At 34.3% G+C, this 27,202-nt stretch overlaps 1 protein-coding gene across 3 annotated transcripts in view; it reads right to left on the minus strand.

The window, feature by feature from the left end:
- The window catches only part of Lrp4 (LDL receptor related protein 4), a 156,431-nt gene that overhangs the window by 35,231 nt on the left and 93,998 nt on the right, over positions 1 to 27,202 (minus strand). For 2 of the 3 annotated variants that reach the window (XM_076453984.1, XM_076453983.1), the window contains exons 3-9: positions 22,281 to 22,412; positions 5,995 to 6,114; positions 5,300 to 5,419; positions 4,401 to 4,529; positions 4,153 to 4,278; positions 1,988 to 2,113; positions 1,001 to 1,388 (exon numbers count right to left, since the gene is read on the minus strand). In XM_076453984.1, the coding sequence (XP_076310099.1) occupies positions 1,001 to 1,388; positions 1,988 to 2,113; positions 4,153 to 4,278; positions 4,401 to 4,529; positions 5,300 to 5,419; positions 5,995 to 6,114; positions 22,281 to 22,412 (1,141 nt within the window). Of the gene's footprint in view, positions 1 to 1,000; positions 1,389 to 1,958; positions 2,114 to 4,152; positions 4,279 to 4,400; positions 4,530 to 5,299; positions 5,420 to 5,994; positions 6,115 to 22,280; positions 22,413 to 27,202 lie in introns of those variants that run through there. The other variant, XM_076453985.1, reaches the window with a different exon arrangement.

The following is a 27,202-nucleotide window of genomic DNA, read 5'->3' on the forward strand; positions in this document are numbered from 1 at the left end:
TAATCAATTCAAAAACAAAAATGGTTCACTGAAAAAAGTCATTTCAATCACTTGATTGCTACACACCTAAAGGAAAATTTCTTCTTAAAACTATATGCATAATGACTATAAATATATGAAGGATAAATATTTAATTGATAATTTATGATTTTTTCCATTAAAGCATGATTAAAATAGGGATTAGGCCTAAGCTGATATGCGTGCGTGCATGCATGCATACATATATATCCATGAAACTGAATGTTGTAAGCAATGTAAACCTTTGAAAGAGTATGAAGATCAAGTATATTATATTAAAATGACCATGGAGCCTCACCACATTACTACATTCCATGTCACCATTCCTGGTCATGTTCTGTTTGACAACCATAGCTTGTGGTGTTATTTATATTGCACTATATTATAAGACTAGATTTTCAAAGCCATCCAATGTATGAAGATAACCATTTTTCAGTGCCTGTTTGAAGAATCCAATTACAAAGAAGTCCACAGCTGCTGCCATCTGACAAGTTGGCTGGTATGTCTTCACAGGTAGCTTAAATAACCATTTCATTTTCCAACTAAGTGAGGTATGTATCAAATAATGGATATGCCATGAAAGCAAACTATGTAGAGCTAACTCATGTCTCATTGCTGTATGGAGATCCTCCTTGATTCTGTTGGATTATGCTACCTGAAGCATGATGACCTTTGAGTTCATGGTTTCACCTGTTGATTCATATCCTTTGTTTTTCATTGCTATTAGGTGTGGCATGGCCAGGTGGTTAAGGCACTCAACTCATGATCCGAGGGTCATGGATTCAAATCCCCATCACAAACAGCTTATTAACGTTTTACTGGATAAAGCTAACAAATTTTTTCACTGAAATTACATGTTTAGGTTACATTCCAATACTAGTGGCAGAAATAATTTTCCTTACAACTTATTCATTTTCTCATATTATCACTAACAGTAATTTATTTCATTATACTAAATGTTTAGCAACAACATTAACCTTACCTTTCATCTGGATTAACAACTATGGCCCGAGGTTTTTCCAATTTTTTCCAGAATAAAACTTGTCTCATGGAACCATCCAAGTTAGCCACTTCAATCCTGGATGGTCCAACATCAGTCCAGAATATTTTATTCCCTATCCAATCCACAGCTAGTCCACCTGGACTTGAGAGTCCAACAAAAACCACATCACGTACATTAGTACCATTAAAAGAAGCAGAGCGAATGACATCAGCTTTGATGTCAGTCCAAAACAATGTTTTTTTGTCATAATGGTAATTCACAGCAATAGCATTTTCAAGGTTGCTCAAAACAGATGTGTATGAGGACCCATCCATTGTAGTTCGTCGAATATCTACCCGTTTGGCAAACAAAATAAATGGTTCCATGCCTGTAAAGGAATAAAACTTGTTTTAAAAACAAATCCTGTTACAAAATGGAACTCAGATACATATTTAAAAAACAAAACAAAAAAACATTCACAATAATCTTCTTTGCAAGCCAGTACATGTTTTGGCTACAAAACATAAAAGCTTAAAGTTAAAATTGTCAATTTAGACATGCTGTCATTGTTTACAAACACTCACTTGATGAACATTTTTTGCATTTAATTAGCTCAAACTCTCTTAAGGGTCAATATCATTGTTAATTTTATCCCTCAAAAGTCCACATAATTAAGGAATAAACCCTTTTCAGATTCTTTACTGATTAATCTTCTAAACAGTGTACGACAATCATGTTGAAAAATTAAATATAAAAACTTTTAAATACCAATGTTTCCAGGATCCTACAATTAAATGAATTTCAATAAGTCTATAATCATATTACTTTATTAAAGATGGATAAATGAACAGGCTCAGACATATGTAAGAATGCTAAAGCACTGTCCCACTAACAGAATTCAGTGTACTTGTCCTTTTAAAGTTTCCTCAATACCACCTTACACCTATCTTAGCAATACCTCAATAACTGCCTGAACAGTGAAATCACCTGATGCTTTACATCCACGGTTATTCTTGAGAAGAGTATAACCTTCTTTGCAGAAACACTGATAACCAGGAACAGTATTCTGACATTCCTGACTACAAGAACCATCCCACTTGCACTCATCTATATCTGCATGATAGAAAAATTAAACAAGTCAATGGGTTACATTCACACATTATCTTTAATTACTTTCTGAATTGTTTTAAAACTTAAAAATATTTTGCATCACATTAAACTTGAATAAAACAAGCCTATTATGAAGCCAAATTATCTGGAAATTTACCGAGTATGTACGTTTTAATCTGATAACCCATCTGACGTTATCAACTAAAAACTTAATACATTTTGATTAAAAAAAATAAAATTGTGTATACCATAAAACTGTCCTTTAGTCTTTTCACTACTGCACTGTAATCATCGTGATTCTTTCAGATTTACGTGCACACCATTGGTGAGCCAGCCAAGTCTGCTAAACAATTCATACGTAATATTTTAAATTATCTGTAAAATGGGATGGCTTATTTAGACTCAAAATATAGCCTACATTCCCTATAGGTGCATTCCCCACTATCACAGATTACCTAAAAAAAACAAATAGGAATTTGTATATTTGTTCATGTTTACCAAGAGATTGTCATTATTTTTGTACAGATGAACACCTCAAAATCATTAATTACTTTTCACACTTACTGCTGACTTCAATTATGAAAAGAAAAAAATTCATAATAGGCCTAACTATTGTTTAACATTCAAAAACAAAATGTAAATGAAAGTTCATTAACACTAAGAAATAAACCAGTTCTTCCACTTATATTCATATGTCATATGAGCCAATAAAGTTTTAGCTATAATTTTAAAACCACATACTTACTATGCTTATTGTAAAACAAAGACGCCCACAAATACAAGATATCTTTAAAAATTATGTCTCCTTTTCTTTCTCTAATAAACAAAACAAGCCTGAACAAAAATTACAAATACTGCATAAATTGAAATTATCCCCCAGGGTACAGGTTATCAAATGTATTATAAGTTTTGGGGGTGGCTGCAGAAGAGGACCCCATTTGCTAGGCTCAAGTGAACAAATTAATAAATGATAATTAAATAATAGCATAACCAAATTAGGAATGCAACATGTAGGTGCTCAAGCCTACAATGTCCCTCACCAATATCACTCTTCACTGCCTGAGAAGTTGTGGGAAGGCGAATGCTCTCTGAAGAAAACAAGTAGTAATAATAAAGGATACTACAGGTTGGTGGTAAGTAAGATAAGCTTACCTCTTGAAGTTGGAATTCCAGCTCTCATTCATGGTGGTAATGCACTAATTAGTAGCCCAGGAGACAAATTATACTAGCATAAAGGGCCCCAACCAGTTATAAATGCTAAACAAAATTAAGGAAACAAATAAAAACCTTAACTAATTTTACACAGTGTTCAATAACAGAAAATTTGGCAATTTTCTGTAATCCTTAACATCTACAATTACTTTGTGAGAGTTTAACTACAATATGATACACACTTTAAAGATAATGGACAACAGACACACACAGTTATAAGGCTATTTAACATAACTCTCTATAGAAAGAAAGCAAAACACTTGATGGCATTGCAAAAACTTACGATGTTTAAGCTGGTATTAAATCTAAATGATTTTTTTTTATTTTTTTTTTAAAGGAGAGGGAAGAGCACTTGTAAAGTTGGGAAGTGAACATAAACTGAAGTTGTATGGAAAAAAACACAGATACACATGTGCCTACATTTAAAACTTATAAGCTATACATGCAAAGTACTATAACACTGTTGTATATACTATGTACTAATTGTGTATGATACAAACCACTATGAACAACATGAAGCAGTTTAACATGTTTTTAATACTCAAACTTTTCAAACAACCCTTACAGCATGTGTTTACTGAAGAAACTCTTAAATAACTCTTACAACATGCATTTAGTGCTGAAACTCTTTAAAACAGCTCTTAAAAACTTGTTTTCTACATTACACAATGAATGTTGGTTTTCTTATGTTAATTAAAATGTTTGTATATCTTTTCCCCATTTAGACAGATTTTATGTTCTCCTCAGAAATAAAAAGTTAATATAATTTGAGCAGTACATCTTACCTAGCACTTAAAATAGTTTGAAGCAGAAACAATGTTAAAACATACCAAGGCACGACCGACCATCCAAACCAAGTTCATAACCATCTTTGCATGCACACTGATGTCCAGTTGGAGTTGATACACACAAGTGCTGGCATGGAAATCCATCCTCCTTACATGGAGTACCACTAGCTGTGGGTGATTTAAAAAACAAAGAATTACTGTTAGTGATATTTTCAGCCACATAAATTTTTTATGCATCAATAACATAATAACATTTTTTTTTCTTTCAAATAAAGCTTTGATTTCCTTACTACAAGTTCCATTAGTAGATTCATCAGAGCTATCTGGACAGTCAACTTCACCATTACACACAAACTGTTGTCCAATACATGTTCCATCCAAGCACTGAAACTGCCCTAAACCACAAGACTCTTCAACTGCTAGAAATGTACAAAAAATATCAATCAAACAATTGTGTTTAAATCAAACTGAGCCATTTTACCTGAAAATTCTATATACATAAACAGATCCTCAGATAAAATATTAATCTTTCTTAAAATGGAATTTGGTTTCATAGCTGAGACATGGATTATTAATCAACATTATGATTCAGTCTGTCTAACAGACAAATGTTATAGAATTAATCTGTTCCCAAGTGACATTTCACACAGCAGAATTTTCATTACACCAAGAAGATTTAGATTGATCACCTAATTATATAATTAAACCTAAATCATCATAATAAAACTATGACAAGTGAATGGGACTTAGAAACTTATGAAAGTACAACTCATCTTCCATAAAATAAAGCTGAATGCAGTGTACAGATAATGAATTTAAGAGAACTAATTAGATACTTTAATTTCTCAAGAGCAACATAAAGGTTCTGCTCAAAGTAATACAAAAGACTAAAATTAGGCTTTAGATTGCCTCTGCATTCTAAAGAAAATTAGAAATCTATTAATTTCTTAAGTTGAGATAAATTTATTATTGATAAACTTAGAAGAGTATATGGTTATTCAAAACTGACAAAAACTAGGGGAATAATACAACTGCAAAATTTTGTACTAATATGCACAATTTCATATTTTACACATTAGTACCAGGTTATTGTGTATCAATTATACCAAAACAGAGAAACACTTTATATTTTAATGGAATACACTAGCCAATCAAAATTTAATACAAAATAACAAAGAACAACTCTTACAAACACAATCCTTTTCATCACTCTTATCGGGGCAGTCATTCCTACCATCACATATGGAAGACTTTGGAATACAACGACCTGAGGTACATCGAAACTGTGTTTCATTACATTTAACTGTAGCTGAAAAACAAAATACATGATTTGTAAAATTAATAAGAACAAAAGTTTTTAAAAACTTAAGTCATGGTTCTGAAAGCCAAAAGTTGTCAGTGTGACAAATCAATAGGCCAAATTATTATAATATGCAATTTTTAGATTCTCAGTTTTTCCCATATCCCTTTTATTTTAATTAACTTGATTTTACCATAGATAATATGCTTTAAGTACAGTACAGATATATTAGTGAAAGCTTACTATTCCTTCCTTGAGTAATATTATTAACTACTCTTCTTTTAAGAAATGTTTACTACTAATAAACTTTCCATTATAATCATATCTTTTATTAAAATATCTTATGGGTTGTGTTGCAGTTTATACCTAACACAACATGTCACCTAAATAGACATTAAAAAATCTGAAGTCCACCTATAACCAAGTAACACGACTACGGCAGTATCTAAAGCTATTAATAAAACATGAAAAAATAATAAAAATATTAAATGATCAGGACATATGCTAAGTGGTTTCTCGAGAAAAAAAAATGTTAGGAAAATGTTTCACCGAATAAAAGAAAGCATAAACAGAAGTGTACTTACGACAATTTATTTCATCCGAACCATCATCACAATCACTTTCACCATCACATTTCCATTCAAGGTGGATACACATTCCATCACCACACCTGTATTCACCTGGAGGACATTTACCACGGTCGCCTTTGGTGTATAAAATATTTTCGTTTTCATAAAATTGAGACAGAATAATGCGACACAAAATATTACATGAATACAGCTAATTATTACAAGTTACAGAACTCCTGCTCTTAACACTGAAGCCTAAGGTTACAGCGAGTTAAAGAGTGTATCGAACTCGAAATAACATTCGGCCGTACGTCGTTTTGAAATTTACTTTTGGGACACAATTGGAATAAATCAGCTTATCATAATTTCTATGCGAACACTTTTTAAATACTTAACCTACTATATAGTGTATTAAGTCACGCCGTAAAATGTAGCTAATAGCAGTGTTGTGTTTGAAATCTAAAATGTATCGAAACATTGTCTAAGGTATTAGAGGCAATTCGGCTTTTCACACGATAACCTTTTTCTCCTGAAGAAAGCGTTCTTACATATCGATAGGTCAAAAGTTTAAAATTCAATGTTACTTATAATACGCTCTCTTGTTCAGCTTAAAATATAATTCGCTTGACGCAAGTTCTGGTACATTTATTGAATTAGTGTAAAAACATGTCCAGAAAACATTGGATTGGTTAAAGCTTGTAAAAGATGCCAAAGTTTGTTAATTATTTCCTTTCACATATTAGCTATCCAATACCGTAGTTACACTCACAACTAGCTTCTGCCATTACTTCCGCCAAGAAATATTTTTACAACTCAATAATAAGCCATTAGTTGTTCGTCCACTCGTTAACATGTACCCCAAAAGTACTTAAAACCTTTAATTATTTCCAAGAAGCGCTCATGAATTGTAAGGTATTCAGCTGGAATTCATTAAACTTTTATTGAACTTCCACATCTGCGCAGTATCGTAAAAACTGTTTCCCTGTAAAATGCTTCTTCAATTAAATATATTACTAAAAAGCTACTTCACTCGTGCAAACTTCATGAATTTTTTTAATTGGTGAAAAAATGACAAAGCAATAACAACTGAAAAGTGATAAACAGACATTACAATCCATGTACTAATTATCCCAGTACAAAATAACTAGGTGGGTAGAAAAGGACAAACCTCTTCAATACTCTACACGTTATAATAATAATAAAATTAGTTAGCAACTAACTAGAGGACACGGTCCATGGTGGTTTACTGTAGCTATAAACTAATTAGTTCAAAGTATAAAATGTTAAACTGCAGGTAAAGATTGTTATGGAGACTTGTTTGATAATACAGTGAGCATACACATGTATATAATACATAGCAGTGGACAAATATATAACTCGACTAAGAAAAACAGTGATCATGAAGAATATTTTATCAGTAGAAAAGTAGTTTTTCAAATACAACTCATGCATTTAAAACATTTGGAATAAATCTTCGTGTCTTTAAGTAATTATTCTTCAAATTTTTTTATGTACAAAGAGTTAACGTGTATTGACTTTCTTTTTTTTTTACTCTTGCACTTCATGCACATTATGGGGGTTGACTTCCTAAATACATTGGTTATATTATGTACAAAGCATTGAGTACCTACTTGTTACGGTCGTCTAATATTCATTTATTATTATATGGCAATTCCTTTTTCACCCTGTTTCTTTAAAGAAACCCCATATACATGTAAGAATGTGAGCTTCAAAGTGTAAAGATAACATCGCTTACACTAGAATTATGACAGTAATTAACTCGTTTTTCGGAAAACGTGACTTAAGAAGAAAGACAACCCGTAAGCAATAACAGAATTCATTTATTAAACGTTTCGGAATCTTCAAAATACCATCACCAATAATCTAGAAAAACGCTTCTCAACTGAGTGAATGATTCACACAGGAGCTAATGAGATCGTAATCAGGAAGACAGGATATGCTGCATATTATCAATTATGCAAAATATTCAAGAGCAAAAAAGTTCGTTATCTGTTCTTGTTGTAGTTTGATGTATATTTTAGCCATAATAAAGAGTTTTGCATTTTAATTGTTGATTTTTTTCTTACAAACTGTGGTGAGTAAGCAGTTGTGAAAAACTTGATGTGCGATATCGGAAAAGGTTGAAAAACATGTAATACTATCTCCAAATTGACCTGAGAGTTATTACGAAATCCAGATTTCTGACTCATAATTTGTTGTGTTAAAGATCGTTGTTGACTGTCCATTGTTCACATCTCGTGTACTAAGTCCTCCTAGGTTGGTGAAACTAAACATCACCTTAAAGTATGATCATACGAATACATAGACATATCTATATAAACTGAATAAAGGGTTATAAACACTGCCAACTCTACACAATACGGGAACAGGACACATGATTTCTTCTTCCGTCCCTAAATAATACGCGTTCTTCACTTTATTTAAAACATTTTAATTTAACGATTTCATCCGTCCTACTTATTTTTTGTTACACTTAGCACTGTGAAATGATTTACTTCTTATGTATATCATCATTCTGATGTTATTACAAATACTGTTGGTTTTGTACCTCTGGGTGATTGATGATACAATTTAAGATTCCGAAATGTTTAGTAAATTATTACGTTCGTGTTTTGCTACAGATTTAAGATGTTTTCTACTTTATGTAAAATGTAGAAGAAACAGACTTTTCGATTTCCTCACGACCTTCGCAGTGCTTTATTTAGTATTCTACGAGACGTTTGGGTGCAATATACCAAGTCGCGTTTGTTGTAGGTTGGCAAGAGAATAAGAATTACACATTGACCGTTTTGAACAGATTTTCTTTACATGTTTAACATGTTGTCTGTGTGTACGTGCGTGCGCATTTTTTGTGCGTGTACAGCCTTTACAGTCAATGATAAGGTTTAAAATTGTTTGAACTGAATCTTTACTGTTTAAGCTATTTTTTGCCCAAATGTTCTATTGAGATTTTGTGTTATTCTTGCAATCCCTATTATGAACCACTATCGTTGTTCATGATGTTTTTGGCACTTTCTCACTCCACACCAGGTCTTGTATTTACTTTTATAGTAGATAAAAGGGGAGAACCATGGAATTACGATACCATGTTCGATAATCTTTACTGATGACAATTTTAAAATGTCCCTAATCCAAGTTCACTTGTGTTTGATTTCCAATAATCTTAGCGGAGAATGGACAAGGCATGTTTGAGACACATAATGGCTATCTTCTTTCACATGCGTTGATAAATTACATGAAGGAGCGTACTAGAACAAAGCCAGTTGCCCATAAAACGTTACGAAGAGATATTCATAAGGTTAATATGTGAATTAATATTAAATTCTGACGTAAACAAACTTCCACACAAAGATTACAACAAACGCACAATAACGAGCATAGCTGATTTCGTGCGATATTCGACTAGAATAATATATCATAAGGTTTGAAGAGTGCAGGAGGTTTGGGTTATTTTAAAGTCATATACTATGTTAACAAAGGAGATGGATCATTATAATAAAAATTAAATTGAAAGTTATAAAAAATACGAGTGGATATATTAAATATTGTAACTAACGGCGTATCACCACACTGTGATAAAATAAAATAATCAAGAACGGTATAGCAGGTTAAGACTAGCAGATCGTTAAACGTCACAACAAAATCTTATTTTGTTAAAATAAGTAGTGGACAAACCTAATGAAATGGTAAAACCAATTCAGTGATCGGAATCAAGATGAGTCGAATTCGTTTTTATGTACTTAAATAAGAAAATCACTTTTGGCGACTATCGAGTCAATTTTTTTGTAATAGTTTATAGATTTGATGTTAAAGAGCCAATATTTTGATGAAATGCGTACTTTTCATATTACGTATTTATAAACGAAATCAACACAGTTGAATCTTTGAAGTTCAGACTAATGCGGAGAAGGATGATTGTCTTTCTGATCCACTGTCTTCTTTGAAATACCTCTAAGTTCATCAGGTTTTTTCCTATTATAATACAACAAGTGGAAGCTGGATGTTTAGTTTGTGTGTTAGACGTTAAAAAAAGAAAAATTATCCAATAATAAGGCGTGTAATTCTAAATCTTAAAAGAACATCTGAAATTATAGTTACTTTCGTGTGGTTGTTATAATGTGGGTTTCAATATTGGAATGCCCTACTATAGTGAGTATCTCCACGCTGTAAAAGCCAAATTGTAATCAGTTACAGTACCTGTTCTAAATGCCAATGACCATCAGAAATATTCTGATGTAAAAGAGATAAGGTATGCCAAGCAGCTTTATTATGACATCGAGGGATAAAGTGAAACAGAAGAACTTGAAATTAAAAACGATCTTAAATAGTAGCAAAAATAAAATATGACGCATGAAGGGATGTAGACGCTAAAATACTGACAAATGAGTAAAAGCGAGAATTAGTTCAAGAGTCACAAGTATTCGATCGAAATGTATCATACACGTCTAACAATCTTGCACGGTTCTTTCATATCTACTGATGTTACAGATGAAATAATAGTTAAATCTTGACATTGCGATCGTAAGACATGAAACAGTATGTCAAGAGAGCGTCTTGCTACAGATTTATTAATTATAGAACACAGATCCTCCAAGCCAGAAGGTTCGCTTCAGAATAACTGAGGTTTTTACGACATCATGAGCAAATGAGGGCTAATACTGAACAACCACAACTGTACACATTGTGAACAGTTTGGTCCTTTGGTGACGAACGCAAACCTGCATCTCCAAAATGTTGATCCAAACATATGGAAGGGCCTACAGCAAAAAAATAGAGGATGCAAACTGTTTAACAATTGAGCAAAAACAAGTACTACTTTTGCATATAAACGGCTTGACCCTCACATACCCCGAACATTGTGATACGTGTTGTTTCAGGAACTTTGATCTTTTAGACCAAAGTATTGACCAACAACATTATCATTATTTACATAAAGATCGAAAACCTCGACTGAAAACAAAACAATGAAGATAAAACAAAGAGATAAAAGTGACGAAGCAATTCATTTGCAGATAACAAAATTCGACTTTGTGATATCATTCGTGGTTCTGATCACGTTACTGATGTGGTATATACGACTTTCAAACGTTTGTAGAGACAAAGCGAATAATCCTTCATATCTACAGATAATTCTTAAAATACATCAGAAACGTTAGGTCATATGAGACTGACAATAGTTCAATGAAGCCAAGGAAGAAGCTGAAACTAGTTTACTGGAGAACTACGGTTAAAGGAGAAACGTGTTAGTTCTAATACCAAGAACTAAAAGACCCAAACATTGCTTCAGTGTAACATGTTACTTTACACAGTCATTTACAATTTAAAATTTCGTAGGTTGAAAGTGAACACAACGAAACAGTAGTGACAGCAGTAAGGTATTGTGATATTGACACCAGTTATCTATGACAAGTCTCTCTGCAAATTATCACTTTCTGATAAAGTCATTTCGAAGAACTCTTTTTAGTAACGGTGTAAACAAATTGTCTTTTAGTCATATTCGAGTCTTAAAAATAAGATAAATCAATAGTTCACTTCAATACTAATGGGCGATAAGTTTGTTTGTTTATTTTTGAATTTCGCGCAAAGCTACACGAGAGCTATCTGCGCTAGCCGTCCCTAATTTAACAGTGTGAGACTAGAGGAAAGGCAGCTAGTCATCACTACCCACCGCCAACTCTTGGGCTATTCTTTTACCAACGAATAGTAAGATTGGCCGTCACATTATAACGCCTCCACGGCTGAAAAGGCGAGCATGTTAGGTGCGACGGGTATTCGAACTCGCGACCCTTTACGAGTCGAGCGCCTTAACCACTGGCCATGCCGGTCCTCAGTGATAGATAACACCGAACCACTGGCCATGCCGGTCCTCAGCGATAGATAACACCGGACCACTGGCCATGCCGGTCCTCAGCGATAGATAACACCGGACCACTGGCCATGCCGGTCCTCAGCGATAGATAACACCGGACCACTGGCCATGCCGGTCCTCAGCGATAGATAACACCGGACCACTGGCCATGCCGGCCCTCAGCGATAGATAACACCGGACCACTGGCCATGCCGGCCCTCAGCGATAGATAACACCGGACCACTGGCCATGCCGGTCCTCAGCGATAGATAACACCGGTTGTGGAGAATCCCACTCCTCAATGACAGCCGTCAACAAAGGCAATGCTAGGCTTCTAATAGCGGTAGATTACATACTGTGTGTATGGGATCTAAAGTTGCCTAGCTCACTGCAGTGAATCTATATTTATATAGAATTTGAAGAATACGTAGCATTGATGCTGCTAATTTATTCTTTAAAATATTCAACAGAGAACCTGATTGATGCTAACAATAAATATGAAGCCCAAATAATCACTCGATTAACTACTCGTCTCAGAGTTATAACAATAATCACTCGATTAACTACTCGTCTCAGAGTTATAACAATAATCACTCGATTAACTACCGTCTCAGAGTTATAACAATAATCACTCGATTAACTACTCGTCTCAGAGTTATAACAATAATCACTCGATTAACTACTCGTCTCAGAGTTATAACAATAATCACTCGATTAACTACTCGTCTCAGAGTTATAACAATAATCACTCGATTAACTACTCGTCTCAGAGTTATAACAATAATCACTCGATTAACTACTCGTCTCAGAGTTATAACAATAATCACTCGATTAACTACTCGTCTCAGAGTTATAACAATAATCACTCGATTAACTACTCGTCTCAGAGTTATAACAGTTTCTAGAAACTCCACCTCTCATGCACGTTACACCACAACTATCATAAGCCTAATTCTGCTCTTTCGATTTGCTCTTGTTTATGATTATGTGACGTGTTTTAGCCTAAATCTCTGACGTGCATTTCACATTAAACAATCTGTAGCGTGCATAACAACTTCCAAGTTAAACAATCCGTCTATCGTGTATGGCATATGGTAGGTTAAGAATCTGTATCGCGTATGGCATGTTATTGTTTGTAAACTATTTCACATTAACTTAGTATCTCTGGTAGTCTTGTTGGATGGTACGCCACACATCATGTTGATTAATGCTACTAGTGAAAAATTAGTAAGTCTAAATTATATACAACTTATAAACCTATATTAGTTTTAATCTCACCGCCGACTTTTCGTTGCTCAATATATCCTGAATATTCGTACGGATATATGATCATGTGCACAAACTGGAAAACATTAGTTTCAACTTTATGTAGTTCTTTGTTCATCATATACATAATACAAAGTGTACCTGCTGCTTGTAAGATTTTCGGTACCTAAACTAGAGATATTTCTCCAGTTTGAAGTTCTGATGAAAACCAACAGAAGGCACGGGCTTCCCCATCTTTTCTCGTCTTTTCTATTAAAAAACGTCGACACCTTACAGCAAATAAGCCAGTAAGTTTAAGTTTAATTAACGCAATACGCAGTTATTGCGTTTAAAAAAAAAAGAAAATTTCGCAAGAGGCTCAACTAGAGGTGTAAAAACCATACAAAGTAGTGTACAATACCATACTAGAGATAATACCAAACACCAAAATGATCAATCAAAGAAGCCAAAACAAGTCCTACCCATTAAAAACTCGAGATGTTCTGTAGACAAATGTTGCATGGATAGGATTCCGAGAAGTTTTTCCCTCATCCCAGTGAACCTGTATTCATATAGGATTTAAATAATATATAGCAATGATGCTATTAATCTATTCTTACGAATTACTGAGCAGAAAGTCTATGGAATTTCTTGAAAGTGTGCAACTGAGTTTCAAAACAGATTTGATTTCTCATTTATTGTTATTAATTTAAAAGGTGGCTTTTCCCTGGGTGTGGATTGAGCAGTATGGCATTTTACGAGGTAATGAATTCAAAATACCAGAGTAACAAGTGTTTACTCGAAATATATATTTGACGCATCTGTGTATTATTGCTTTTACTGGACACATGTATACGGCACATCTAGGTAACACAGTTCTATGATAAAGTGGATTTAGAACATCTGTATATGTACACCAGTACAACCAGAAATAGTACGAACTATTCTTGTACTATCCATACAGATACTTCAATGATGACTGAACCATTGCTATTCATCAATCGAACATAATGAGTTAACACATAATACATGTATGTGTCAACACGTGATTAAAATGTACCCAAGAACCAAATTAGTATCTCCACCTATTTATAAAATACGGTTGGTGGTATTCTTTCCCCTCCCCAAAAAATCTTACAGCCACAACTGTGCACTCTAGGACTAATAAAAACCAGTAGACGTCGCTTTATAACATACAAAAAATCAGTGCAATGAACAACTTCCAGAAACACGTTTCCAAGAGCAAACTGTGTGAATAAAAAAAAACAAAACATGTCAACAACGCTAATTGTAAGTCTGCATAATGTACAAGCATGCTCTGGTTTCTTTATTCACATACCTTGAATTAAAATATTTTTTCCTCTTGTAAAAGCTGGTAATTTTATAGCTGAAAAATCTTATGTAAAACACATGCCAACTAAGTATAATATAAACATTTTTTTTTCAAATATTGTTCGTAATTTCTAATGAAGGAAATTTGTGTGGAAAACAAAAACAATATGTACATTTTATAATTTCCTTGACTGGGCAATATTTTGTACCATACAAATGTTAAACATTTTATACAAGGGTAATATATTATTGCGATGACATAAAGCAATATTACAAAGCTACACGAGGACTTACATGCACTAGACGTCCCTAATTTAGCAGTGTTAAATTAAAGACAACGCAGCCAGTCAAAACTACCAGTCAATTCTTGGGATTTACCAACGAATAGTGGGATTGGCCGTAACAATATAACAACCACACGGCTTAAAGGGTGAGTATGTTTTAAGTGATGGAGATTCGAACCTGTGACCCGCAGATTGCGAATCGAGGATATTAGCCATCAGGCCATGCCGGGTTTCCTCCACCTACTTTGGTGCTCACCCCTCGCACCGACGGCGAACAAAAATGATGTATTCATTTTTATTTTTTTAAATCAAAGCAATTACTTTATTATTATATAATCAAAGCTTTATTAATATATAATCAATTGAGGCAATCTGGTGCAGAAATATTTCGCTCTAAATTGTTTTGAACAAAATATGTTAAAAAATTTAACTTTCAATATTTTTAAGGAACTGAACTGGTATTCTAAACTGTCTCACTATATACTGTAAAATATGATTGGAATTAATATTAACAGCAAACGCAGAACTAATTCCATGCTGTTTATAATGTAAAATATTCCTTCAGAACAAAAATATCACCAAGTGTATCACCAGAAACTTATACAATTGTCCTTTAACAATTGTATGTTTGAACTTTAATGTTTTCTCAACACATTATAGTATTTAATTGTTCGTGTGTACTACACTTCAATTTTCAGATCTTTGTGCTGTTCCAGTAGACAATTAGAACCTAAAATTAAGTTTTTATAACGATATATATGGTGCGTTTTTTATTTCAATATTCTAAGTTCGAGCTCACTACCCTCGGGAGGGAGAGTGCCCCACGGTTTGAGCACCACGAAGAGTTGATAAGAGGAGAACAATTATGATTATAGAAGCACAGAAATTTAAAAATGAACAAGTTTTAAGAGCCACCTACAAATATTGAAGTAATACACTAACAACAATTAACATGGAAAAATGACGGGGGAGGCACAATAAAACTCGTATTGAGAATAGAGGGGGTAATAAGTTTGTGTATAACTGCTCTAAGCTACTACAAACACCTTTACAAAATGCATGTTCCGTCTCCATCTGTTGATAGAGCATCTAAGTTTCATATCAATCTCCTTCGATATCAAAATAAAAAGAAAAAGAATGAGAGAGAGAGAGAGAGAGAGAGACAAGTGGTTGATTTTCACAGGGCTAATAGAATTATTCTATAAATAACAGTTACTTAGCGGGACTCTGTGGTCCTTTTCAAAGTCTAAGCCAAAGATCTTAAACTTCGTCTTCCTAAGGCAATGGTTCCCAAACTGGGGGTAATTTAAAAATTTATCGGGGGTAATGGAGGGGTGATAGAAAAAAAGTTAAAATTCTGAAAATCAAGAAAACATTGAGGTAGCTGGTATTAGGATTAATGTTAACTTAGTCTTAGTATGTAAAGTTGTAAATTAAACCTATTTTAAGTATGTAATAAAGTTAAACCAAATAACAATAAACATCAAAAACTAATATACAGTAGTAGAAAAGAAAAAATATGTATCTAAGTGTGTGGTAACCTAAAAGTATTTTGACAAGTATGCTTCAGAACACAAGTCACTCAGTAACCCTGATGACTCATCGACGTGTCCAGTACGCGTCACTCACTGCCTGAGGTTGCCTCTATTTCACACTGTCAGTTTCTATGTGAGCATCAGCCGAGGTAGACAAAACCTGGTATGTATGTGTACTGCCCTGTGCAGTATAGTTAGTATTTACCTACTATTACATCATTCCTATGCTGAATAAGCTCTTTTAATGCTATCTAGAATGCCATGAAAAAATAAATACTAAGTTCACATTGTTCACACTTTTTTTATGTAGTTTTTCTTTTTCTGTAGATTAAACAATAAAATGTCTAAAAAGCGCACCTACTCTGACGCCTTTCTTCGCTATGGCTTTGTGAATTTACCTTCTGGTGGAGAGGATCGGCCACAATGTGTAGTATGTCACAAAGTGTTGACAAATGAAAGCCTCAAGCCATCAAAACTCTCAGCTCACCTCCAGAAGTGCCATTCAAATCTTCAAAATGAGGATCAGGCTTATTTTCAGCGCCGGGCTGTAGCACTGAAGAATATCTAGTTCGGTTCATCTGGAATTCAAGCCCAAAACTTCAAGCTGCGGTCGAAGCATCTTACTTTGTTGCATATAAAGTTGCCGAACAACAAAATGCCACACCATTGCAGAGAATCTGATTATGCCTTGTGCATACGAGATGGTAAGCAAGGTGTGTGGGGAGGATCAAGCGAAGAAACTGAGTATCATATCTCTATCAAACAACACAATCCGCCGACGAGTCGATGACATGGCATCAGATATTCTGTCCCAAGTTACAACAGAGATCAAGAAAAGCTCATATAGCAAATTCTTCTTGAAATTTGATGAATCGTGTGACGTAGCCAGTTGTGCTGTTCTGCTTGGGTTCGTTCGTTACGTCCACCAGGACAAGATCAAAGAGTTCCTATTATGCGAAAATCTGCTGACAACCACGAAGGGAGAAGATATCTTCAATATCATAAACAGTTTCTTTACCACGAATGGATTGGAACAGCGTTCAACAGGTAGGGAGAGATGTTTATATAAAGTCTAGATTAGTATAAATACAATGAATTACATGGCATATAGTCATATAGTTTTATTTATTGTACAAGTAGCTGTAGTGTAGCTAATATTTTATACATAATTCACAAAAAAAGTATCGTGTCTGTCGTACTGAAATACTAAAGTACCAAAATAAATTAAATTAAAACCATATAATTATAACGCAAAAGATAAGTAAGAATGACTAACTGACGCAATCTATAATAGTTTTTCTTTTTTAATCTAGGTCTCCGTCGATGGAGCACCGTCGATGATGGGTCGGGTCGTAATCGTGGATTACGGGGCCTCATTCAAGCTGTGAATCCAGAAATTTCTGTAGATCATTGCATCATTCATCGGTACTCTCTTGGATCAAAAAGTCTGCCTGGTAATCTGAAATTAGTGTTTGAAGATGTGTTGAAAATCGTCAATTTCATCAAGTCCAGGGATGTGAATTCGCGCATATTCAGGGAGCTGTGCAAGGAAATGGGAGAGCAGTATCAAGTTCTGCTCTACCACACCGACGTTCGCTGGTTGTCACGAGGCAAGGTTGTACGTCGAGTCATTTAGCTCCGAACGGCTCTTCAGGAATTTCTGAAACAAGAAGAATCTCCTTTTGCTACCAAGTTCACTGATAAGGAGTGGCTTGCTCGACTTTGTTACTTGGCTGACATATTTGCGGAGCTGAACAGTGATAATCTGCAACTCCAGGGCCAAAACACGACTGTCATTGATGCCCACCACACTGTGACTGCATTTCTGGGAAAACTGAGACTCTGGATTCGACGCTTGGAGAAAAGAGTGATCGCTCAGTTTCCCACCCTAGACCAGTTTGTTGAGGAGAATAGTTATGATACTGGATCACTTTTACAGACCATCAACAAAGAGATGAGCGACCATTTGAAGGGGCTTGAAACAAGCATGCAGCACTACTTTCCAGAGAGTGACCTAAAACAGCCAGTCTTCAGTGGATCATTCATCCCTTTTCTGTACCTGATGAGACCATTCATGATGATGATTTCCCTGCAAAGGAGGAGTGGATCACAATGCGAGCAAATGAAGCCTTGAAAGTCAAATTCCAAAACCAAAATGCAGATTCCTTTTGGATTTCACAACTAGCTGACTCGCCAACTCTGTCCAAGAGAGCCTTGAAGTTGTTGGTATCATTCTCAACAACGTATCTGTGCGAGAAGGGGTTCTCAACCGTGCTGGGGATGAAAACAAAAGAAGACTCGCTTGAATGTTGCAAACGATGCCACGCTGGCACTTTCAACCACAAAGCCAAGAATTCCTAAACTAGCTTCAAGTATGCAACTCCATCCATCCCACTGATGTTCTTGACATCTTTAGCAATATTCATTAGAAATGCACAATGATCAAATACAATAATTAAAAGTGTAATTCAGTGTAAATAAATTGTAAATAAATAAAGTGTAATAAATAAAGTGCAATAAATAAAGTGCAATATATAAAGTGCAATATATATCTAGTTTAATTTAGCCATATATATCAATGTTGAAAACATTTTGTGAAAGGGGTAACATGTTTAATGTGGCATGTTAAATTGAGTAACAAGCTGAAAAAGTTTGGGAACCACTGTCCTAAGGAATAAACATGCGTATGGCATTAGGTACTTGTACAGAATTTCCCTGGTAACATATTGAGTGTTCAAGACGTATCCATCTATAGTAGTGTAGTTGATAACTGAATATTTTACTTTTAATGTTTACGGATCAAATAAGTAAACAAGTGTAACTATAATGACATTGAAGATATTCTAGTTGATATTGTGATCAAGAATTGTAATATCCTTGAATTATCAACTAAACTACTACAAATGGATGGGTCTCGAACACTCGATACGTTACTGGGGAAATTCTGTACAAATACTTAGCATTATTCCACTGAAATATGGCATAATTTAAAAAAAAATTGTTTTAGACACGAAATCTAAGCCTTTTTAACAATTGTTTTCATTTAACAACAACATCGAAGTTAAAGCAGCTTCGTCTGTACTGAGATTATAGTTGAACAGAAATTTAATAGTAAGGCAAAGTTGCATTTACTTTGGTGTTGTTATTAAATAAAAGCAATGTATTAAACATGTGCACCGTTTGTTTTTTTTCAATTTCCGTTTCAATACACTAGAAATTATTTAAATTGTTTGCTATAGTTATACGGAAGGATGTACGAAAAACAGAGCAACACATCTTGTCGCAACTAAACACAAAACTGTAGAGGACAGAAGGATGATCCCTTGATAGTGACATATCTAAACAGTTTACTCATGAGGAACGTTAAATTATTATAATAAAGTAGATTCTATTTGTAAGGGTCTAGTTTTAAAACTACAAAAAGAAAACTAAAATGAGATTTAGTTGCGTGTTTCTGCCAACGTCGCTGTGTTACTCCCAGTATTTCCCGTTTAAACGTTCTTTGATGACCTGGTATGATCAGATGGTTATGAAACTTGACTCGTAACCTGGAAGTCGCAGGTTAGAATTCCCGTGCCACCAAACATGCTCATTTTTTCAGTCAAGGGGGCGTTATAACGTTACAATCACTCCCGCTATTCGTTTACAAAACAGTTTTGGGAGCCACACTCGGTTCTCCCCTTTCAGGAAAATAGTAATTTGCAAATAACGAGAGATTCAACAGTAAACGTGATATATAAAATTCCTTAGCAATAAGAACGACATTAAAAACAAAAATCTCATCTTTCTTCATAACAGAAGATAGAAAAGGTGTACAAGTGCACTTGACGACTATAGTTTCTCTCTCTCATTTGAAGAATCTTTTCAGAGGGAATTCTGCAATATAACTGAATGAAATATTTTTAAAAACAGAGCTATACACTACATAAAAACTAATAGTTTTCCTTTCGAATAATTGGGTCAGATAACAGAAGGTCTGACAAAAAATTTTGAAATAAATGTTATTTGTTTTGACTAAGTATAAAAAATAAACTAGGCACATGGTAAAGCATTTAAAACAGAATAAAAACGAGTATTTCATGGGAGAATATTACATTTACTAGAAATTACAACATTTGCTCCATACCCAATAAAATACCATTATAATTACATACGCATTTCGAAATTACGATTCTTCTCAGAGTGCACGAGATGCTTATGCCACTGTTAGTAATTCTAATACGAAAAGAAAATGAGGCATCTTCAGTACGTCACCTGAAAATGATATAAAAGATAGTTGTCTACTTTCACATAGCGTGTGTTGTGTTCTATTTTGCATCATTTTTTCCCGCAAGAAAGTTCATAAGCTACCATAGGAAACTGACACAGAAGAATAGGTAACTAGAGTGAAAGGAACTATGTTCTACTCTAAACTTACATGCATAAGTATACATTAACGTTTTTGAAAGATTCTTAGTGAGTTTTAGATGTTCATACTACTAAATAAATTTGAAAAATAATATACTGACATACTAAATAGGAATATCTCTATTAGAGGTATGCATTTCACGTCATTGTTGGTCATCTTAAAAGGTAAAACACGGACACATCTTTAGGGCATCAGAATATTCAACATCTGTTTAAGAACACAGCTAATAAAGTGCTTTCTATCTTTGTATGCTACAGAAATCTTGCCCAAGAGAAGTTGTATGTGATAATAGAGAGGAATGACTCACAACAGGGTGCAAATAGAGCAACAGCAATTTAACCACGTTTGAGGACTAACTATTTTTAAATCTATACATGCGCCAAAATACCCAAAACACAGTATGTGCAAACAGTTCTTTTAAATTCTTGGTAAACAAGAAATGTTCACCTGTCTGAATTAAAACAAAAAAAAAGAAAAGAAACACAAACTTGGGATGTCTGCATACAACACAGTTTGGTGCTATATATAAATGGTTCTTTTTAAGAACCAAAAAGTAATACATTTAGGTGAATTCTTAAAATTAGTTCTGTTGACACACATTTATCAATAATATAAACTACTACACAGGAAAAACAGCGCCAAAATTAATAGCAAGTACCTGTTTGTTTTTTGTTTTTTTTTTATAACGGCTTTAGAATAAATATTGTCGTTTAAGTGAACTATTTATCAAATAGATTGTTTTCAAACGTTTTTCCTTTCTTTTTTATATTGCTTCACTGTTAAAGACCGGTCTCAAAACTGTTTTTCTACGATATAAGATGAATACTGCATGTTGGAACTCCATTTTATATGTAAAGATGTTTCAAAAATATAGGCCATAAGAATCGATTTTTAACAACCAACCCGCAGGTTGGAAAAAATAAATAAATAAAGTTTTGACTTTCTTGTATGTTAAAATTACCAGATAAAACCGGTTTTTGAGAATAGCCCCCAACTTTTGAGCATTTTATTCTGTTTTATAACATTTTGTAGATCTGTTTGTACAATCCATAGGGAATCTTAACTACGATTAATTTCCATATCACACATTAGAAGCTCTGAATGTACTAGTACCTTTGTTACTTTGTTCTGCACAAAACGTGAATATTTCAATACAATAATCGAGGTCCTCATAATGGGCTTTTTTTAGCAGCTTCATCGTAACCACAAGAGACTAACATCGGGAATGCTAAGAACTTACGAGTGTAAGTAAAATAATAATAAAAAAATATGTTAAGATGTAAACCCTGTTTCATCTCCAATGTCCAATGCGGAAGAGGCCATTCGTCAAATATCAGGGCTCATCAGATCGCTAAGATACGAGAGATTGTTGTTCTGTTTTATCTCATAAGAAAAATGTTTATCTGGTTCTGTTGTGACGTCATAACTAATAAAATATCGTTTTACCTTGGGGTCGGAAAAACGTTACTCAACTGTTGTATCCTGGTGACTGAAAAAAAAATCAATTTCTAGCTCTGTTTTTATACCAACAAATAAAGACAAGCATGACAGTTTCGAAGTTAGGTTCTACCTTATTGTGTTTAATTACACTGTACGAAAAATAGACAAAAATAAATGATAAAACTTACGACAATTCTCCTCATCTGACCAATCGCCACAGTCGTTGTCCCCGTCACATTGGTAGGACTGAAGTATACAACGCGCGTTCGTACACCGGAACTGGCTTGAGGGGCACGTTACTTCCGTCTGTGGTCCCTTCACTACAAAAAAAAAAAATCCATCAGTCTCTAAGGAATTAAAAAGAATTTATTTCATTTAAGCCAAGTTGAATAGCAAGGCCACATAAAGAAACGACGTACGTGTGGCTACAACAGGGGTTTAAGTACAGTATTGATTGATTCTGGTCTCACTCATAATCAAAGGAATTCTGTTTTCTTTTTAAACAGGCTAAATAGAACAATGAACATGAGGAGTCATAACATATTTGCTATTATAAAAACAAATAAAGCCATTCTGATAGACAAAGACAGAGAGGTTACCATAGATACATACATACACAGTAAAAATGTATCAATTTTATAATCCTTCGTTTGAATAAAGCAACCATGGATGGTATTTAACATCACCAACTTTTACTATTTTTTCCAAGTATAGAGCGTCAAAAGCAAGGCCGGGCATTCTCACTATCCACAACTGATTTTTATACCCGGCCCATATTTCTGATACCACAGAATGACTATTTAAGATGAGGTAACTGACCTTCATGGTTTTTGTAACTCCGTCAGTAATTCAGACGATTCTCTCATATGACTAATTCAAAGTCTAAAATGATTCCATCTAGAGTTAAAGAAGATACGAGTTTTTATGCTAACGTTGTTTAGAGTATCAATAAGTCTGTTTTATGTATTCGTATAGCTCGATAATTTTCTATAATATTTATGCTATAGATTAACTACTTGAACTTGGTACGTTTCAATAAAAAGTGATGTGTGACATGTTCTGAAATTTATATTAAAAAAAGAACTAATGTACATGTGGCCATAAGATGATGATTGTGACAAGTTGCTAATTGCATACAACATGTCCGGCTCTTGATAAGTTATCTTTCGACCCCCCCCCCAACAAAAACGAATAGTAATACAACAATATTAATTAAACAATTAAACACTTAAAAATAAACCTGGAGTAAACCAATAAAGCTAAATAGCGAATGACTATTCAACTTTGTGATAAAAAAAAATTTCTCCCATGTCTGGAGGAACACGAGTTTTTGAAAAAGGCCAATCCTAGAACCAAATAGGCTGCATAGATTACCCAAAATTCAAGAAGAATTTGTTATCCGCATGTAGCCAAGTTTATCAGCTTACGGAAGATAATTTAGATACATTCCTTGTTTGGGTGTTAGTACCTTTTGATAACCACTTCCTCTTCCGAAAATAAATTAGAAGGCTTTGCTCAAATGTATTCGACTCCATACTTCAATGATTAGTTCTGATATGACCTCTTAGGTCACTCAGTTAAAAAAGTTGTAAATTTGCCAAGTTTAAAATGATGATAATCTTATAGCCTCTCTTTAAAAAAAAAAAAAAAACTTTAAATGTATTAATAGCAGAGGTGATATTCTCAAAACGGTATTCAGCTGAGTGAAGTGGATACGTTTATGAAGAAAAATACATGTAAACAAAAAACGACTAGTACCGCCTTAAAAAAACAAAGTTCCAACACTCATTACCATGGGGAGTGCTACTTTTCTATTCTTAAAGTTGTAATTACTGTCGAAGACTACACACACATCTACGCCATATGTAATAGCATAAAACTAATGTTTACATCTAGTCTACAACGTTAAAAGAAAAACACAGTTATACAAATTGCAAAGAACTTTCTGTAGCATATTTGTAATTATCATAACTCGCCAAAAAGACTAACAGGCAAGTACAAAAACCACCACCAGTCAGCTCAAGTTGGTCTTTCCAGTTCTGGTTCCGAGTTATTTGACGTTACGGCCATTTTCTAATTACAAGTCGAACTAGAGGTACTTTAATTCTTAAAAGGGAATCACATTAAATAAGGTCTAATGGATAATTAAAGGTCATTAATCTTTTAATTGAAAACATTAATGACCTGTTTAAGTTTTTTTTTAAAGACTAAAAACATTAAGGTGGACAGTGTCACTATCGCCAATAACATTGTCTAACGTTAAGGATAAACTTTGGGGCAGAACATGTTCAAAATGGTATCGTCGTTGAGAGTCGTAACGACGGTAAGAAAGCAAAATGTGGTTTATTGTGACCTGAGTGTCACACAGACCACACACTAGTGCATCAGTCCCAGATAAAATAAAACGATGATTTACAAAACTGACCAATGCATACATAGTCTAGTTAGAACAACTTCTTTCCGATCCTTACGGAAGCAAGACGACCAAGGTCCAATATAGGGTTTCATTTGGAAAGGCTTGTTTTCATGTTGCTCACTCCAAGTCGACTGCCAGCTGGCACGGAGCCGAGCCTTGAAAACAGGACCATAGTCCATGTATGGAAGAGGCACAGCAGTTTCAGTGCCAGAGCAGATAGATTTAGCTGCAGTGTTGGCGAGCTCGTTCAGTGTTGAGATGTTTCCACCAATATGTCACCAGATCGAAGCTTCTTTACTGACTTTGGAAAGCCAGCAAGTCCCTCTAGTCCCTTCTGAATGAAGAAGGGAGACATTTACCCTAAAGGTTTGTCTAAAAGAGAATGTAGTATATGAAAATGAGGTACAACATATGTTACAGATGTTGAAGATTGCTGCTCAGAATCTTCAATACGTTGTCGTTTTCCTATGGACTGTTTTCACCATTTTATTTAAATTTTGTTTGGAGGATCCATAATAAAAAAGTAGTATTTCAGTGCCCACTGACCCACCCACCATGAAGCCCTACAAGGGGATACACTACAATGCTAAACAAGGACACTGCAGCAACGCCAGGGTTTCGTTAGCACTACATCCATACCCAAACATCAGCATCAGATACAATGTCCACAACACCTGTTGAGAACATCCAATACTGGTACTTTATTGACCCTAGCCCAAGTCGACCAGCCGACTGACCCAAGGGGAGAAACCCCAAGCCCGCCCGTCTACAGGAACTCAAGGCCAAAGCGGTGAGTTAGGGTTGGACTCCTCAACCACCAGGATCCTCTCCTCCCCTTCACGGGTCGCCATGCATGGCAAACACGTGGGTGGATGTTTAGGTCCCAGAGGAGGAAAACTGAAATAACAGAAACTTCCCTGGGAGGTCCCCTCACCACGTACAGGAATCCACCCGACGGGACGATGAGAAGACAACTATTCCCTGCCAAACGACATGCTGAAAACATATGAAGACAAGTGTACGGTTTTGTCCCGAAGAACATGTTTACTTGAATGGCGTGTTTATTACTTCCTCATGCAATGTTGTTGTTCACGGTACGATAGAAAACAGAATATGTGAACGTAATGAAAACTTTAACATTACATTTCTCATGTTAGTTTTAGTAATATTGTATGCCGTTAAGATTGTCTTTTCTATGATTTATTTTAGAAATACCATGTTCATCTATATATACTACCAAAAAAATTGATTCACGTATGCTTCATAATAATACTGGTTTAAGTGCATTAACTGAAAAGCTAAGCTTTAGAACATAAGCTGGACTTAATACACTAAAATCAGGAGTTCGATCCCCAGAGGAGGAGAGAATGCAGATAACACTATTGCGTAGCCTTTACGCTAATAAAATAAACATACGTTGTATTTACTGACGTGATAAAATGATAATAAGGTTGGAATGTGTTGTTCGTATTTTAACTAAACTAAATTCGATAGGAAATAGAAGAGCAACATCTTCCTATTTCAATGTACCGATATCACACATTCGATATATATTACCACAAATAATAGCAATCTTATGTACATTATTTATCTATATTAACCCTGAAGAAGTCGCAAAGGCGAAACGTTGACTTAAATAAAAATATATTTCATGTTGATCTGATGTTCAAAGGTCGTTTGTTTGTTTTTCTTAACTTCAATCTTATTACGTTTATCAATATTATGCTTCAAAGAATCAACAAGGCATTCTTCAAATCTTTAATGTTTAAACTAGAATTAAAAACTTTCTGCTTATTACTATACAGTTTTGATAAATCAACTGAAAAACAAAGCCCAGCCAATAACCCTAGATTTTCTATTTACCGTAAGAATTACCATTATAATTGCAACTACATTCATTTTCAACGAATCAGTGCACTGATGCGTAGTACATAGTTTCATATCGGTTACGACTAATACATGGTATTTTGAAACACGTTGTTTTCCGATATAGTTCCTCTTAACCATGCTCGTTCTCTGAAGCCTAATGATCATATTGATTGGAAAGCCATATACAACACATTCAACACTTAAAATCAATGATTTAATTCTCATGAGACAGCCCCCAGTTATTCTAGATCCTTCTAAAACTCGCATGAATCTCAAATATTGACAGAGACTGTCAATACTTGCAAGATTTCCCCCCCCCCTTCTTTCACTGATGCTAAACACATTCAAACATGTACAAAACCTATCACTACGTAAGCTCAAGGTCTGTTTTATGAAATATGATTTAGTACAGCGTGTTCCAGGTAAGGCTTAACTAATCATTCATATAGAAGGATAATTACCTCATTTGATTTTTATTTATGAAATATCTTTATCGTAAATAAACCCTAAAATTATGTTAGTTTTATTGTTCACAATGGAGTAACACATGGATAGATTCAATGACTTCATTTCTATGTTAATTTTCTTCTGTAACAACTGAATGGATTCTCGTATAATTAAACATATGATCTGATCTAAATTATAACAACCCATATTATAATATGTAACATAGTACAAGTTTCACCACAATCAAGTCAAATACTCGTCAAAAAACTGATTCAAGTCATTCTGTAGTACCTCAACATATAAAGCAAGAACGTAATCATTTATTCTCGAGGCCATACACTAGTAATACGGAACCCCGGAAGGTGAGAAAATTATTTA

This window comes from Tachypleus tridentatus, chromosome 9, assembly GCF_004210375.1.
Source record: "Tachypleus tridentatus isolate NWPU-2018 chromosome 9, ASM421037v1, whole genome shotgun sequence".
In the NCBI taxonomy this organism is placed as follows: Eukaryota; Metazoa; Arthropoda; class Merostomata; order Xiphosura; family Limulidae; genus Tachypleus; species Tachypleus tridentatus.